General features: G+C 35.9%; 1 protein-coding gene across 4 annotated transcripts in view; it reads right to left on the reverse strand.

Annotated features, from left to right (window-relative positions):
• Positions 1–17,802, reverse strand: part of mark1 (MAP/microtubule affinity-regulating kinase 1) — a 59,281-nt gene that overhangs the window by 10,395 nt on the left and 31,084 nt on the right. For 2 of the 4 annotated variants that reach the window (XM_055217639.2, XM_055217638.2), the window contains exons 9-16: positions 16,999–17,118; positions 16,689–16,788; positions 16,486–16,598; positions 16,242–16,404; positions 5,733–5,914; positions 5,542–5,639; positions 3,269–3,433; positions 2,922–3,182 (exon numbers count right to left, since the gene is read on the reverse strand). In XM_055217639.2, coding sequence (XP_055073614.1) covers positions 2,922–3,182; positions 3,269–3,433; positions 5,542–5,639; positions 5,733–5,914; positions 16,242–16,404; positions 16,486–16,598; positions 16,689–16,788; positions 16,999–17,118 — 1,202 coding nt within the window. Of the gene's footprint in view, positions 1–2,921; positions 3,183–3,268; positions 3,434–5,541; positions 5,640–5,732; positions 5,915–16,241; positions 16,405–16,485; positions 16,789–16,998; positions 17,119–17,802 lie in introns of all 4 variants that reach the window. The other 2 variants (XM_055217636.2, XM_055217635.2) reach the window with 1 other exon arrangement.

A 17,802-nucleotide genomic window follows, 5' to 3' on the forward strand; every position in this document is an offset into this window, starting at 1 on the left:
TACATTGTCTTGTTTACCAACGCACCTATCACACACAGGTGTGCGACGTTATTGTGATTGGATGATTTTTATGTAAACCATACATTATCGGTCTGAAGATCATGGGTTTGATTCTCACAGTGTTTTACCAGTTTATCTACAGGAATAATTTCATAAATCTCAAATCTGTATATTTCTATCATCTTGTAGATTGTGTTTTTCATTTTAAGTGATTTTTTAACACAGTAGGTACGTTTACATGCAACCAAATAATCAGTTTATCGTATTGATGGCTCAATAGTATTGAAAAGCCTTCATGTAAACACCTTAATCAATACGACTGAGGTCGATCGGATGCATGATTGAAGGGGGTGGTATAGTCCGATCTGTTATTCGATCATCAGGAGATCCCAGAGGACCCCAATGGACTTTTTTCTTTATTTTTTAAAAGCGTTACTTTCATCTCAGGGGCATGAAACTCTGTGACTTTTCCTGAATAATCTATCTGAACATGCACACAAATCTGGGCTTGATTTGGTTGTTCTAAAGGTGTGTAAAAATAATTACAGTTTAAGGTGTTTGGGGTCAAAATGACCCCACATTGACAATTAAGGGGAAAATGAAAAAAAAAATACATTTTGAATGAATGGGAAAATGAAAAAAAAAACTTTTTAATTTTGTTTGTCAAAAAAAATAAAAGTAAATCCTTTATAAATCTTAAAAATGTTCTACATATAAACCAAGGTCTGGTCCTGGAGCATAAATAAAAAGTGGAACGAACTTTCTATCTCATACACACACTGAAAGAATGATTTTCAAGAAAAAAATTTTTAGTATTTTTTAAATTAAGATGCTTTTTCTTGATGAGCAAAACGACCGAGAGAAAACAAGTCTAGTTTTCAGACCAAAAACATCAAATTTAAGTGGTTTCCTGCATAAAACAAGCAAAAAAAATCTGTCAATGGGGCAAGCAAAAAATCTTGAACATTTTTCTTAAAAACTAAATTCAAGAAAAAATTGCTTAGTCCATTAGCAGATTTTTTTGCTTGTTTTATGCACAAAATCACTAAAATTTGATATTTTTGGTCTAAAAACTAGACTTATTTCCTTGTGTCGTTTTGCTCATCAAGAAGAAGCATCTTAATTTAAGAATTTTTAGATACTAAGAAAAATACAAAAATACTAAGATTTTTTTTCTTGAAAATCATGTTTAGCAGTGCACACACAAAATACAGATTTTTTATGTATTTCGGAATGTTTATATATATATATATATATATATATATATATTCACAAAATATATATCATAAAGTTGTGAGGAGAAGTTAAAGCATCAAGAAACTTAAAGTTAAAATGAAATGAGTCCTTAAGGACATATATGCACTGCAAAAAATGATTTTCAAGAAAAAAAATCTTAGTATCTTGTTTTCAGTAAAAATATCAACAAAAAAAAAATCTTAAATTAATATGCTTTTTCTTGATGAGCAAAACGACCCAAGAAAATAAGTCTAGTTTTCAGAACAAAAATATCAAAATGTAAGTGATTTTCTGCATAAAACAATAAAAAAAAATCTTGAACATTTTTCTTAAACACTTAATTCAAGAAAAATTCAAGAAAAATTTGCTTACCCCATTGGCAGATTTGTTTGCTTGTTTTATGCACAAAATCACTTAAATTTGATATTAGATTTAGACTTATGGACTTGTTTTCTTGGGTCGTTTTGCTCATCAAGAAAAAGCATCTTAATTTTAGAATTGCTGAGAAAGAGGACAAAAATACTAAGATTTTTTTTCTTGAAAATCATTTTTTGCAGTGTGTGGTCATTGCAGTTTTTCCAGAAAACCAGCAGATGTCAGTATTCTATCCCTAACACATATAGCAATGTCCAAAAACAATTTAGATTGACATTTAAGTGATTTTTTTCTTTAAATACAATATAAGTCCTAGTTAAGAAATTGTGCAGTAAATATGTAAAAAACGTCATAATTTCCACAAAATACACAGCATAAATGTATAGTTGAGAAGTAAATAAAAAAATAATATAAAAAAAGTATATTTCTTTATGCAATCGCTCTTTAAAAGTTTGGGGTCTGTCAGATAACACGTTATCCTTTTTGAACACTGATTAAGGGTTAAAGAAAAACTTTCTTCAACTCAATTTTGTACATTTATTCAAAGATAAAGCGTGAACTCCACGAGAGATGCTGTGTGTGGGTGGCGTTGCCAAGTCCTCTGCTTTATTTCGAGTTTAGATTTGGGCTACTGTTTAAACTATCTTCGCGGGTTGTTTTTTTCTTCTGCAGGTTAAAGATGAAAGGATTTTGTTCATTAGTTATTAATATTTGGGCTGTGAATAGTCATTGGGATGGTTTTGATACACAAAGCTGGCAACCCTGGCTGACGTTTTGATTATATACAGTAGAATGTACATGTAAACGAACATTTTATCAGATTGCAATGTTTATGGTGCATGTAAATTGTGTTGTCGTAACCTTTAATCGTATTAAATTCAGTTGGATTGACAAATTGATTTTGTGCATGTAAACGTAGCCAGTGTGTGTTAAAATGTAAATTCTTTTAAAAGAGTGAATTTTCGCTTTCACACAAAGGATTTCCATGAAAAATAATGTTAAATACTTATTCACCAATTTAACTAATGGCCATTCGGTTCCTTAAATATGACACAGGCGCGTTCACAGGCTTCATCTTTCAATAAAAGTCTATTTATAAAGTGTTTTACACTGTCAAACAATTGGAGCAAGGACAGCAATGATTTGCAGGAAACATGATATTACCCTAAACAGAATCACTGTGCGTGACGGTTTGCAGAGGAACCGACACGTACTTCAGTTTTTTCAGGATTTGACATTTCACAGTACTGCGGATCTTCCAGCACACAAACTCAACCGTCATTAATACGGAAAGATTCAGATTCACTGACCTGCGCCCAAATTTTGAGGTGAGTTTGCTGATGAAACCGGATGAGGTTCCTCTGCGGGCCTGGGCTAGAGCACCAGTGTCATGTGACAGGGTGGGTGAAGCGGGCGGGCCGTTGTAGGTGGCACTGCGTCGGTCTCTGAGCTGTGCTCCGTGAAAAGTGCTCCGGCTGGAGGTGCCTCGAGGAAAACGGGTCCGGTCCGGAGTCATACTGCTGATGCTGTGAGCGGACGGAGAGGCGGACGGAGCTCTAGTGCCACCGGAGCTAAAACCATACACACGGGCAAATATTTAAAATAATGTCATTATAAACGGTCTCTTCTTATGAGAAGCAGGTTAATGAATCATAACCTCTTGTATTCAGCGTTGTCCTCGATGGGCGGCAGCGGGGATTTGGTCGGGTGACCCGAGGCGGACATGGACTTCACGTGACGTGGCCGAGTGGATGCCAGTGCAGACGACGCTCCAGGAGACACTGAAGATGAACCAGTAGCCGCAGTGGACATCTCCGTCAAACTGACAGGGACATGGATGCGACAACACAGAGAAGACAAAAACATTTGGAAATGTTACTTTAAGCTTTATAAGAGATTTTGGGAACACTTTAAAATAAGGTTGTATTACATTGAACAAACTAACATGAATAAACAATGAACTATATAGTTTTTCAGCATATATTAATTAAAAAGCATCAGAATTAACACAATACTGTGTTCTACCTTGCACAATGTGTGATTTTAACATAAGAATTTATAATTGTAAATTTGATCTCATTTTCTGCTGAAATTCTCATTACCGCAATGTGTCCGGCTGTGTTTGAACATGCGTTATGTTGTAATTTAATCAAATTAACACAAAAATATTAAGAAAAAAAAATGGATGTTTTGCTAGACTACTTTAGATGACAGAAAAAATATTTACTGAATATTCATGTATAATAATAATGAAGAAAAATTAGGAAAATGATGTGTCCATGCCTGATGTTCTCATCCTCCGCAACACTTTTTGAGAACAGTTTAAGCACACATACAGAATTTTAATAAAGTTTGATTTTGAGTGACCAAGCACATGGACCAGTTACTTCAAGATGGCTACCAGGTAGATTGTCTTCTCAGAATGCTTACACGACATTTTTATTATCATTACCGCAACAGATGCTTATCAAATGTTAATTTAATTAATAGAAGCATAATACTTTGATTTTAAATGCATGTGCAGAATCTCCAAATTATGTTCTTTCAGGTTTGTATTTTCATTTTGAAAATATGTCTGTGTTGATTTTTTCTGACTGTTGCGGTAATGAGATTTTTTAGAACTTATTTTTTAAATTATGTTACAAAAAGTGTTAAATGATAAGTAAACTTTTTAAAATTAATGTTCCCATTTACTCCAGACTTTGTTTTTCAATGTCTGGTGGGAAAAAAAGTAAATTTAAGCAATTTTTACATTTTCATGCTTGACATTTTTAAAACCAAGTTTTCGTGAGAATCACCCAATTATTGTTAATGTCAATAAAGTTATTCATGTTATTTTTGGTGAAAACAAAATGCCTGATTTTATAAATGTATTAGTTAAGGCAAAAATTAACATAAACTAATATTAATAAATGCTGTAGAAGTTTATTGTTAGTTAAGGTAAACTTATGTTAACAAATTCAGCCTTATTCAGGGTTCCCACATCTTAGTTAACATCAAATTCAAGGACCTTTTAAGGACTTTCCAGGTCCACTACCCTCAAATTCAAGGACTAAATGTGGGGACACATTTCAGGTGAGAGCAAGGTTACATCATGTAACCTTTTAAGATACATTGTTACAGTTCCCTTCTGAGGGAACTCGCGCTGCGTCACTGTGGTGACACTTTGGGGACGCCTCCAGGGATAAATGTGTCTGAATGTGTATATCAAATTCAACCAATGATGAGGCTTAACGACACAGACAGGGTGACGCGGGAGCCAGGAAGTATATCGCTAATCTAAAATATTGCCAAAGACGGCGTTTCAGGGATGTAGGAAGTATGACAAGAGAGACGCAGCGTCTCGTTCCCTTCACAGGGAACAACAGTTACATACGTAACCTGAGACGTTTTCATGTGTCAAACACAACTATGCAAAAAAGCATTTTGGTATGAATCAACATTCGCATACAGAAGACATAAGCATTTAAAGCGAACAGTTTAGCACGTGTGCCTAAAAAGTCTAGAATTTTTATGATATTATCCTACACTACACAGGAAATAATATGGAATTTTTTCAGAAAACTTTTTGCATAAAATAGATTTAAGCACTTTCATTGACCTGTATCTATGTATGTATATTTTCAAAACCTTCCCAGGGCCTTGAATTTTCCCCACCAGATTCACAAATTGAATCCCGCGCTTATTGTAAAAAGTTACCAACTTTTTGCCATTTTGCATATTAGAGATAAATTAAAAATGTATCACGCACTTGTCTAATGCATGCATTTCAGTAAAAATGTATCTTTATGTCATTATTGAACAATTATTATACTAAACAGAAAATAAAGACTTTTTAACCAAAAAATGTATATGGAAATTTAAATAAGTGGAATTTGGATTTAAATCCTGTAGGAGAGTTTAATGTGAAGATGTTATATGTGTCCTCACCTGCTGTCTTTGCCGTTGGTGATGGCTGAATATCGGTCTGTACTGGTGCGTTCACACACGTATGTGTTTCTTCTGGTCATTCCTCCAGAAGCGCCGTTCTGTTCATAAACACATGAACACAAAACACATTTAGACAATCTCACACAAATCATTGTTTCAAGTCGATTGTGTGCATTACTGTGACCTCTCACCCCTGATGCTATAGAGGATTTCCTGCGCTCCTGTGTTACCAGAGGAGAGGTGGGCACGTCTCCCTTTGAGCTTGAGGACGGCAGCTTACGGGACGCTTCCCATTCATCTTTCTTATCTCCCTCCACACTGTTGGCCTGAGAGCGTTTGGTGTACGAGACGGCTGGAGGTATGGACGGAGCAACTGCAGGAAACGTAAACATTACAGTCAGCTGCTTAAAACTGATGAGTCATCTAATAGCTACGTTTACAATCCGACTGAATTTACAGTCAAGGCATGTAAACTACATGAATCTGTGATAACGGTGACATCACGCTCATGTGTTAATTCAGTTTATAGACGGTTTCAGTAGTAACAACATAAACAAATGGCTTTCGTGGTACAAATGTAACTTTCGGTAAACTCTGCAAAGTATCAATAACAACACAGTCATTTTAGAGAATTTTTTTCTGATAACAAGAAAAATAAACAAGTAGATTACCTTAGTTCAAATCATAGCTAAAGCTAGGTGTACTATATAATGTATACTGTGAGGCTGTTTACACTTCAAATCAAATCAAATCAAATCAAATTTTATTTATATAGCACAAATTCGTACATCAAGGCAATTCAGTGTGCTTTACAAAAAAAACAATGCTAATAAAAACATCACAATAAAAACAGGAAACACACAGACACAAAGCTGATTCAAGGATAATAAAAGACGATAAAATAAAAATAAAAATAAAAACTGTAATGCTAAACAGTGTAGCTATGTTTAAAGCTCAGTCATAGGCACAAGAGAAAAGAAATGTTTTTAATTTGGATTTGAAGATCAATACATTTGTAGCACATCTAATTTCTTCTGGTAACTTATTCCAATCATGTGCGGCAGAGATGCTAAAAGCAGCTTCTCCATATTTTGTTTTAACTCTGTGTTCCACTAACTGACCAGAGTTTGTTGATCTCAGGTTCCTGTTTGGTTTATATTGTTCAAACATTTCAGAAATATACTCAGGTCCTGAACAATTCAGTGCTTTGTAAACTAAGAGCATTGCTTTAAAAACTATTCTGTGACTGATAGGAAGCCAATGCAAAGATTTTAGAACAGGGGTAATATGCTCTATTCTCTTAGTCCTAGTTAGTAGTCTAGCAGCTGAATTTTGAATAAGCTGCAGTTGCTTTATAGTTTTTTTCGGGAGTGCAGTTAAGAGGCCATTGCAATAATCGACCCTGCTAGAAATAAAAGCATGAATTAGCTGCTCTAGGTCTTTTTGAGGTACCAAGCCTTTGATTCTAGATATGTTCTTCAAATGATAGAATGCTGTTTTGGTGACCGCTTTGATATGACTGTTAAATGTGAGATCTGAATCTATCAGAACACCAAGATTACGAACTTGATCCCTAGTTTTAACAGCACGAGAATCTAGTTCTTTAATAATATTTGCTCTTTTATTTTTGTTACCAAATACAATAACCTCAGTTTTATCTTGGTTTAATTGTAAGAAATTTTGGTTCATCCAGATTTTTATTTGCTCTATACTGTGGAACAAAGAGTCAAGTGAGCTATTATCATCTGATTCAAGCGCCATATAAATTTGAGTATCATCAGCGTAACTATGATAATTAATTTTATTATTCTGTAAAATCTGACCTAAAGGTAACATGTAAAGATTAAACAAAAGTGGTCCGAGAATTGATCCCTGTGGGACTCCGCAAGTCATATCCACCCTATCTGATTCAGAATCTCCAAAGGTAACAAAATAACTCCGACCATGCAGGTAAGATCTGAACCAATCAAGGACTGTCCCGGAGACTCCTACCAGGTATTCCAGCCTGTCTATGAGAATTCTGTGATCTACAGTGTCAAATGCTGCACTGAGATCTAATAGAACCAGAACTGTTATTTTGTCAGAGTCAGTATTCAGCCGAATGTCATTTAAAACTTTAATCAAAGCAGTTTCAGTACTATGATGTGGTCGAAAGCCAGACTGAAATTTATCTAAAATGCCATTTGAAGTTATAAATTCGTTTAGTTGAATAAATACAGCCTTCTCGATTATCTTAGCTATAAAAGGAAGATTGGAAATTGGTCTATAATTATTTATTATAGAAGCATCCATCGATCTCTTTTTTAAAATGGGCTTAATAGCAGCGGTTTTCAAGGACGTTGGAAAAATACCCGATTGCAAGGAACTATTCACTATTTGCAGCAGATCAATTGATATAGAAGAAAAGATTGTTTTGAAAAAATCTGAAGGCAATACATCAAGACAGCACGTGGTAGATTTAAGATGTTTTACTATTTCATCCAGGAGTTTTTGGTCGATTAGATTAAAATGTGACAACGTAACCAAGTTATGTCTTGGCAGGGATAATGATGACAAAGAATCAATGTTAAACTTTGTAGTATCAATAGACTGTCTAATATTTATAATTTTTTCATTAAAAAAACATGCAAATTCATTACATTTTGATGTAGATTTAAATTCTGATGCTATTTGCTGTTTTGGATTTGTAAGCTTATCAACCATATTAAATAAAGTGCGGGTATTATTAATGCTATTATTTATCATTGCCGATATATATTGCTGTCTGGCCCTACGTAACTCATTATTGAAATAGCCAAGGCTTTGTTTATAGATATCATAATGTATTTGTAGTTTAGTTTTCCACCATTTGCGTTCTGCTTTCCTACAGTCTCTTTTAAGGGTGCTTACCGTTGTGGTGATTCGCCATGGTGATTTATGTTTCCTTATATTTCTCTTTACCTTCAGCGGAGCAACACGATCGATGACGTGTAGTGTTTTAGCATTAAAACGATCCAAGAGTATATCAACTGATTCAGCACTTATTGTTGGAAATCTGGCTATAGCTTCTGTAAACTGAGCATTAGTACTCTCAGTAATGTATCTTTTTTTAATAGGTGCAGAATTTACTGGCAAATTCAAGGTAGCAAATGATTCAAAAAAGACACAAAAATGATCAGACAGGGCTAAGTCTTTAACCTTAACCGAAAAAATATCAAGACCTTTAGAAATTACCAAGTCTAAAATGTGACCATGAGTATGTGTACACTCTTTCACATGTTGAGTAAGATCAAAAGTGTCTAAAAGTGCTAAAAGTTCTTTGGCATTATTGTCTATACTATTGTCTATGTGAATGTTAAAATCCCCTGTAATAATGAACATCTTAAAATCAACTGATATAATAGAGAGTAATTCAGCAAATTCATCAATAAAATTAACAAGGTGTCGTGGTGGTCTATAAATAGTTAAAAACAAAATTTTGGGAGTACCCTTCAATATAAACGAAAGATATTCAAATGAATTAAAATGACCTAATTTATTTTCTTTACATTGATATGTGTCCTTAAATAAGGCAGCCACTCCTCCTCCTTTCCTACCACTTGGCATTAACATGCGTTTTCGTCGATCGGATCACAAGTGGACGACGTTAATGCCAGGTGTAAACGGTGTTTAAAACGTTTTGAGCTTGTCCACTTTCGACCACTTTCAACCACATCCAGAGATAGTCGAAACCACTTTCGATCGGATCGCTTTGGAGTTGCGGAACGCATATGTGGTTGAATGTGTTCGAACAGCCACGCGTGAGCATACGGTGAACAGTGCTATTTTTAGCCTTTCATTGATAAAACTAAAGCGTCTGATCTCAGTAGTTTCGTTTTGAAAGCGTGTGAAAGTTGCGCGATCCTATTTCATCAATTGCGCTGAAAATTCAGAGAAAGCTCTAACATATACAGGTACAAAACTCTGTGCAGCATGTTTACTTGCTAAACAAGCAGCGAACTCCGACATAATATTAGTTCGCGTCCATATAAACTCATAATTACTCCCACTCGTGTTTGAATGACAGCAGAGAGACTCGCCCACCGTCTCACGGACCGTCCGCTCACAGTATTCAGAATAAAAGCGGTCGAAAGTGGACAAAAGAGACGGATTTAAATTCCAGGTTACGTATGTAAACGTAATGTGTCTCTCTCGTCCACTTGTGATCCGATCGATGAAAACACATCTTAATGCCAAGTGTAAACAGCGCCAATGTTAACTACAGATCTGCTGCCATACGGTTTTTCACATAGTGGTGATTCATGATCGCCGCTCCTTCGTCTTTAGGAAACCAAAACATTCGTTCTTTTCGATGAGGTTTTTGTTCCAGAGTTCATTTTATCCACTAGTCAGACCATTTAACAAACAGAGACCAGAAGTTAAGTTTAAAATTTTTCTGCGTTATAGGCCTAGTCCACACAGACACGGGTATTTTTATTTCCTCCGAAAAAATCCCGTCCACACATGCTCGGTTTAAAAGAAATCTCCGTCCTGCATGCCACACCAGCAGGCGGCGATATGACACTAATCGTAAAGCTACCTTGGCTAATCAGAAGCCTAACAAAAGTGACGTCGAAACGCAAAAACCCCGGTTTTACTGTCTACATGACCACCCTGCAACCGGCTTTTCTGTGTCCTGATATTGCGATTTCGTGTGGACGAACGACCGAACCGCGTTAAAAAAGTCACGGTTATAAAAATACCCGTTCCCGGGTGGACCAGGCTATAGTCCAGGGTCAATTAGTTGTAATAAACCTACCTCATCGTCCATCTAAACAAAACTGCTCTATGCTTTTGCCGTCTTGATTATTTATCGCTCTGTAGATGAATGTGTTTGTGCGCAGCCATGAAGTGTTTCTTTACAAGGTAACATCGGCATCTATTGGTCAGACACACATAATGCAGGATTTTTAACGCTTTCCCCGGCAATTAAGAGAAAACGCTTTCCTGCCAATGACAAGTTTTTTCGGCAGTCTGTATTTCCACTATTATCCACCAGGTGGAGCTCTTACCCAACTTATAAAACCCGGAAGTATTCCCTTACGGTAAACCGTTCAAACTCTGTTTATGTTTTGAGGATCTGAATCTGATATTTATCAAAAGTTCTTTTTTGCTCAAAATGTGGTATTTTTTAAGAAACCTACCCATATTTGAGAGGTGATAAAAAGAGAAAAAATGAAGGTAGGAAGAACTGTTTTTTTTTAAAGCAGAGGCTCTGTTCTTTTATTTGATATATTGTATGTTTATATATATTTAAAGAACATTTTCTGTTTCACGTATTATTACTTTTCTAAAGTAACAAGTAAAGTAACACATTACTTTATAAATGTACACATAATTATTTGAGTTACTTTTTAAAAAAAGTAAACAAAGTTACTTTTCAGTTTAATTCATTAAATTTAATTCAAAATAAAATAAATGTACTGAATTAAACTGAACATATTAACGTAGAATTACGCACTTCTGAGCGGGACCAGTCGGAAATGGCAGGCCAGAGCTTGACATTTTTGCGATCATTAAAAACACCTGCAAGGCCTGAAAGATATCAAGCCTCAGCCAAGTAAGAAAAAGTAACGCGAAAGTAACTTAAAAGTAACGTAAGCATTACTTTTCATGAAAAGTAACTAAGTAACGCAATAAGTTACTTTTTTGGGGAGTAACTTAATATTGAAATGCATTACTTTTAAAAGTAACTTTCCCCAATACTCTTCTGGAAGGCATTAAACTTTTGAGAAAATCATAAAAAATGCTTCCGCTGGCTGGCAATTTTTTCACGCTGGCATCTTCGTGTAAACGCACATCTTTTTAGCAGCGACATCATGTGTACATGAATTTTGTCGAAAAACGCAAAAGGACATTTTTAACATTTTTTACGACATTGTTATTGTGTAAACTAGGGCTGAAACTAACGATTATTTTCAAAATTGAATAATTGGCTGATTTTTTTAAATTGGGTACACGTGTACTTTTAAAAGGTCAAAAGCCACACACTACTACAGAGTTTTACTAACATAATATTTTTGATCAAGGACTGTCCCGGAGACTCCTACCAGGTATTCCAGCCTGTCTATGAGAATTCTGTGATCTACAGTGTCAAATGCTGCACTGAGATCTAATAGAACCAGAACTGTTATTTTGTCAGAGTCAGTATTCAGCCGAATGTCATTTAAAACTTTAATCAAAGCAGTTTCAGTACTATGATGTGGTCGAAAGCCAGACTGAAATTTATCTAAAATGCCATTTGAAGTTATAAATTCGTTTAGTTGAATAAATACAGCCTTCTCGATTATCTTAGCTATAAAAGGAAGATTGGAAATTGGTCTATAATTATTTATTATAGAAGCATCCATCGATCTCTTTTTTAAAATGGGCTTAATAGCAGCGGTTTTCAAGGACGTTGGAAAAATACCCGATTGCAAGGAACTATTCACTATTTGCAGCAGATCAATTGATATAGAAGAAAAGATTGTTTTGAAAAAATCTGAAGGAAATACATCAAGACAGCACGTGGTAGATTTAAGATGTTTTACTATTTCATCCAGGAGTTTTTGGTCGATTAGATTAAAATGTGACAACGTAACCAAGTTATGTCTTGGCAGGGATAATGATGACAAAGAATCAATGTTAAACTTTGTAGTATCAATAGACTGTCTAATATTTATAATTTTTTCATTAAAAAAACATGCAAATTCATTACATTTTGATGTAGATTTAAATTCTGATGCTATTTGCTGTTTTGGATTTGTAAGCTTATCAACCATATTAAATAAAGTGCGGGTATTATTAATGCTATTATTTATCATTGCCGATATATATTGCTGTCTGGCCCTAAGTAGCTCATTATTGAAATAGCCAAGGCTTTGTTTATAGATATCGTAATGTATTTGTAGTTTAGTTTTCCGCCATTTGCGTTCTGCTTTCCTACAGTCTCTTTTAAGGGTGCTTACCGTTGTGGTGATTCGCCATGGTGATTTATGTTTCCTTATATTTCTCTTTACCTTCAGCGGAGCAACACGATCGATGACGTGTAGTGTTTTAGCATTAAAACGATCCAAGAGTATATCAACTGATTCAGCACTTATTGTTGGAAATCTGGCTATAGCTTCTGTAAACTGAGCATTAGTACTCTCAGTAATGTATCTTTTTTTAATAGGTGCAGAATTTACTGGCAAATTCAAGGTAGCAAATGATTCAAAAAAGACACAAAAATGATCAGACAGGGCTAAGTCTTTAACCTTAACCGAAAAAATATCAAGACCTTTAGAAATTACCAAGTCTAAAATGTGACCATGAGTATGTGTACACTCTTTCACATGTTGAGTAAGATCAAAAGTGTCTAAAAGTGCTAAAAGTTCTTTGGCATTATTGTCTATACTATTGTCTATGTGAATGTTAAAATCCCCTGTAATAATGAACATCTTAAAATCAACTGATATAATAGAGAGTAATTCAGCAAATTCATCAATAAAATTAACAAGGTGTCGTGGTGGTCTATAAATAGTTAAAAACAAAATTTTGGGAGTACCCTTCAATATAAACGAAAGATATTCAAATGAATTAAAATGACCTAATTTATTTTCTTTACATTGATATGTGTCCTTAAATAAGGCAGCCACTCCTCCTCCTTTCCTACCACTTGGCATTAACATGCGTTTTCGTCGATCGGATCACAAGTGGACGACGTTAATGCCAGGTGTAAACGGTGTTTAAAACGTTTTGAGCTTGTCCACTTTCGACCACTTTCAACCACATCCAGAGATAGTCGAAACCACTTTCGATCGGATCGCTTTGGAGTTGCGGAACGCATATGTGGTTGAATGTGTTCGAACAGCCACGCGTGAGCATACGGTGAACAGTGCTATTTTTAGCCTTTCATTGATAAAACTAAAGCGTCTGATCTCAGTAGTTTCGTTTTGAAAGCGTGTGAAAGTTGCGCGATCCTATTTCATCAATTGCGCTGAAAATTCAGAGAAAGCTCTAACATATACAGGTACAAAACTCTGTGCAGCATGTTTACTTGCTAAACAAGCAGCGAACTCCGACATAATATTAGTTCGCGTCCATATAAACTCATAATTACTCCCACTCGTGTTTGAATGACAGCAGAGAGACTCGCCCACCGTCTCACGGACCGTCCGCTCACAGTATTCAGAATAAAAGCGGTCGAAAGTGGACAAAAGAGACGGATTTAAATTCCAGGTTACGTATGTAAACGTAATGTGTCTCTCTCGTCCACTTGTGATCCGATCGATGAAAACACATCTTAATGCCAAGTGTAAACAGCGCCAATGTTAACTACAGATCTGCTGCCATACGGTTTTTCACATAGTGGTGATTCATGATCGCCGCTCCTTCGTCTTTAGGAAACCAAAACATTCGTTCTTTTCGATGAGGTTTTTGTTCCAGAGTTCATTTTATCCACTAGTCAGACCATTTAACAAACAGAGACCAGAAGTTAAGTTTAAAATTTTTCTGCGTTATAGGCCTAGTCCACACAGACACGGGTATTTTTATTTCCTCCGAAAAAATCCCGTCCACACATGCTCGGTTTAAAAGAAATCTCCGTCCTGCATGCCACACCAGCAGGCGGCGATATGACACTAATCGTAAAGCTACCTTGGCTAATCAGAAGCCTAACAAAAGTGACGTCGAAACGCAAAAACCCCGGTTTTACTGTCTACATGACCACCCTGCAACCGGCTTTTCTGTGTCCTGATATTGCGATTTCGTGTGGACGAACGACCGAACCGCGTTAAAAAAGTCACGGTTATAAAAATACCCGTTCCCGGGTGGACCAGGCTATAGTCCAGGGTCAATTAGTTGTAATAAACCTACCTCATCGTCCATCTAAACAAAACTGCTCTATGCTTTTGCCGTCTTGATTATTTATCGCTCTGTAGATGAATGTGTTTGTGCGCAGCCATGAAGTGTTTCTTTACAAGGTAACATCGGCATCTATTGGTCAGACACACATAATGCAGGATTTTTAACGCTTTCCCCGGCAATTAAGAGAAAACGCTTTCCTGCCAATGACAAGTTTTTTCGGCAGTCTGTATTTCCACTATTATCCACCAGGTGGAGCTCTTACCCAACTTATAAAACCCGGAAGTATTCCCTTACGGTAAACCGTTCAAACTCTGTTTATGTTTTGAGGATCTGAATCTGATATTTATCAAAAGTTCTTTTTTGCTCAAAATGTGGTATTTTTTAAGAAACCTACCCATATTTGAGAGGTGATAAAAAGAGAAAAAATGAAGGTAGGAAGAACTGTTTTTTTTTAAAGCAGAGGCTCTGTTCTTTTATTTGATATATTGTATGTTTATATATATTTAAAGAACATTTTCTGTTTCACGTATTATTACTTTTCTAAAGTAACAAGTAAAGTAACACATTACTTTATAAATGTACACATAATTATTTGAGTTACTTTTTAAAAAAAGTAAACAAAGTTACTTTTCAGTTTAATTCATTAAATTTAATTCAAAATAAAATAAATGTACTGAATTAAACTGAACATATTAACGTAGAATTACGCACTTCTGAGCGGGACCAGTCGGAGATGGCAGGCCAGAGCTTGACATTTTTGCGATCATTAAAAACACCTGCAAGGCCTGAAGAGATCAAGCCTCAGCCAAGTAAGAAAAAGTAACGCGAAAGTAACTTAAAAGTAACGTAAGCATTACTTTTCATGAAAAGTAACTAAGTAACGCAATAAGTTACTTTTTTGGGGAGTAACTTAATATTGAAATGCATTACTTTTAAAAGTAACTTTCCCCAATACTCTTCTGGAAGGCATTAAACTTTTGAGAAAATCATAAAAAATGCTTCCGCTGGCTGGCAATTTTTTCACGCTGGCATCTTCGTGTAAACGCACATCTTTTTAGCAGCGACATCATGTGTACATGAATTTTGTCGAAAAACGCAAAAGGACATTTTTAACATTTTTTACGACATTGTTATTGTGTAAACTAGGGCTGAAACTAACGATTATTTTCAAAATTGAATAATTGGCTGATTTTTTTAAATTGGGTACACGTGTACTTTTAAAAGGTCAAAAGCCACACACTACTACAGAGTTTTACTAACATAATATTTTTGATTTATATATTTTAACCCTTAAATTAAAAGGTTTGTGCAGCTTTTAAATAGTAAAACATCTTTAAATGTCAAAATATCAATTCACAAAATGAAGTAGCCTCTTATGAAACGGCTGAAATTCCACAAGGGGGCGTATTTGTTCCTCAGACGTTGCACAAGAAACGTGACATCCGAATATATTCATAATAAATCGTGAATGAAAAGTGAGATTCGAACGAATGTCCGGTAGTGAACTAATTGTTAAAAGTATTTATATCGTAATTCGGTCAGAAACGTCAAGATTAATGGCGTCACGATTTCGATTTAAAAAATTGAGAATCGAATCGAATCGTGACCTTAGAATCGAAAACATAATCAAATCAAGGAGCATGTGACGTCACAGACCAACTAATCGATAATGAATTCATTGACAACGAATGGCATAATCAGTTTTTATCGATTAGTTGTTACATCTCTAGTGTAAACGTAACCTCCTCTATTAATCAAAACACAAAGTGTCTCTAAACTACATGTGCACAGTATTCTTTACACTTCTTGTAAATGTGTTTAAGATGAGTGTATTTAGTGTGATTTACTCATGTTACCGTGATCACTGAATCGCCGTTGTTTTTGAGTAGTAGAGATACTGCGCTGGACTCTGATGTGTGCCGGTGACTGCGTGTTACTGCTGCTGCTGTTGTTCAGATCGCTGCTGGGTCGAGATCTTTGACACAGGTTTGTGCTGGATACTGATTCACTCCCTTCAAACTGAAATTACACAGAAGTGCCAGCGAGTAAATATCAGTACACGTGGCTTATGTTAACTATAACTCAATAATAAAGACTCACATCTGGTGCTTTCCTGCCCAGGAGAAGATACGTGGCCATGACCTCATCATATTTCTGACCCACTAATGACTCTGTGATGTCATCTTTAGGGAAACCCATAGTGATCATGAGATCTGAAACAACATGAGAGATCACTGGTACTAAAACACGTTTTGTAAGATTATGAATACTAAAGCAGATATAGGCTAAAGCAGGATACAGACCGATACGTTTGGTGTCGCTGAAGTCTGGCTCAGGTTCTGTGTAGGGCTTCAGCTCTTCTTCCTCATGGCCAACATTCATCCAGCGATCCTTCATGATTTGCTGTGTGAGACAGATCAGATATCGCTGACATTAAAAGTAAAACAATGCAACTACAGAAGAGAAGATAACTGCACATAGACCTTTACAACATACTCTTGACCAATCAGCATGCACCATGTGTGAATATGGGCAATAGCCAACGAAATTTCAGACTATAGTGCACAGGCAGTATGCCCGAAACAGAAAGTCAATAATTCATATGAATGTCACCTCTAGACTGCCACGCTTGCCAGGGTTCAACACCAACAGTTTCTTCAGCAGGTTTTCACAATCTGTAGACATGTAGAAGGGAATCCGATACTTCCCTCGCAAAACTCTCTCTCTCAGCTCCTGTGTGAACAGAGTCATTCAGTTAAAACTGATTCACATACATAGTTTATACACAAGGCACATACACTCACCTAAAGGATTATTAGGAACACCATACTAATACTGTGTTTGACCAACTTTCGCCTTCAGAACTGCCTTAAATCTACGTGGCATTGATTCAACAATTCTTTAGAAATGTTGGCCCATATTGTAGGATAGCATCTTGCAGTTGATGATGATTTGTGGGATGCACATCCAGGGCACGAAGCTGCCGTGTTCCACCACATCCCAAAGATGCTCTATTGGGTTGAGATCTGGTGACTGTGGGGGCCATTTTAGTACAGTGAACCCAGGAAACCAATTTGAAATGATTCAAGCTTTGTGACATGGTGCATTATCCTGCTGGAAGTAGCCATCAGATGATGTGTACATGGTGGTCATAAAGGGATGGACATGGTCAGAAACAACGCTCAGGTAGGCCGTGACATTTAAACGATGTCCAATTAGCACAAAGGGGCCTAAAGTGTGCCAAGAAAACATCCCCCACAAAATTACATCACCACCAGCAGCCTGCACAGTGGTAACAAGGCATGATGGATCCATGTTCTCATTCTGTTTACGCCAAATTCTGACTCTACCATCTGAATGTTTCAACAGAAATCAAGACTCATCAGACCATGCAACATTTTTCCAGTCTTCAACTGT

This window comes from Misgurnus anguillicaudatus, chromosome 23, assembly GCF_027580225.2.
Source record: "Misgurnus anguillicaudatus chromosome 23, ASM2758022v2, whole genome shotgun sequence".
NCBI classification, from domain to species: domain Eukaryota; kingdom Metazoa; phylum Chordata; class Actinopteri; order Cypriniformes; family Cobitidae; genus Misgurnus; species Misgurnus anguillicaudatus.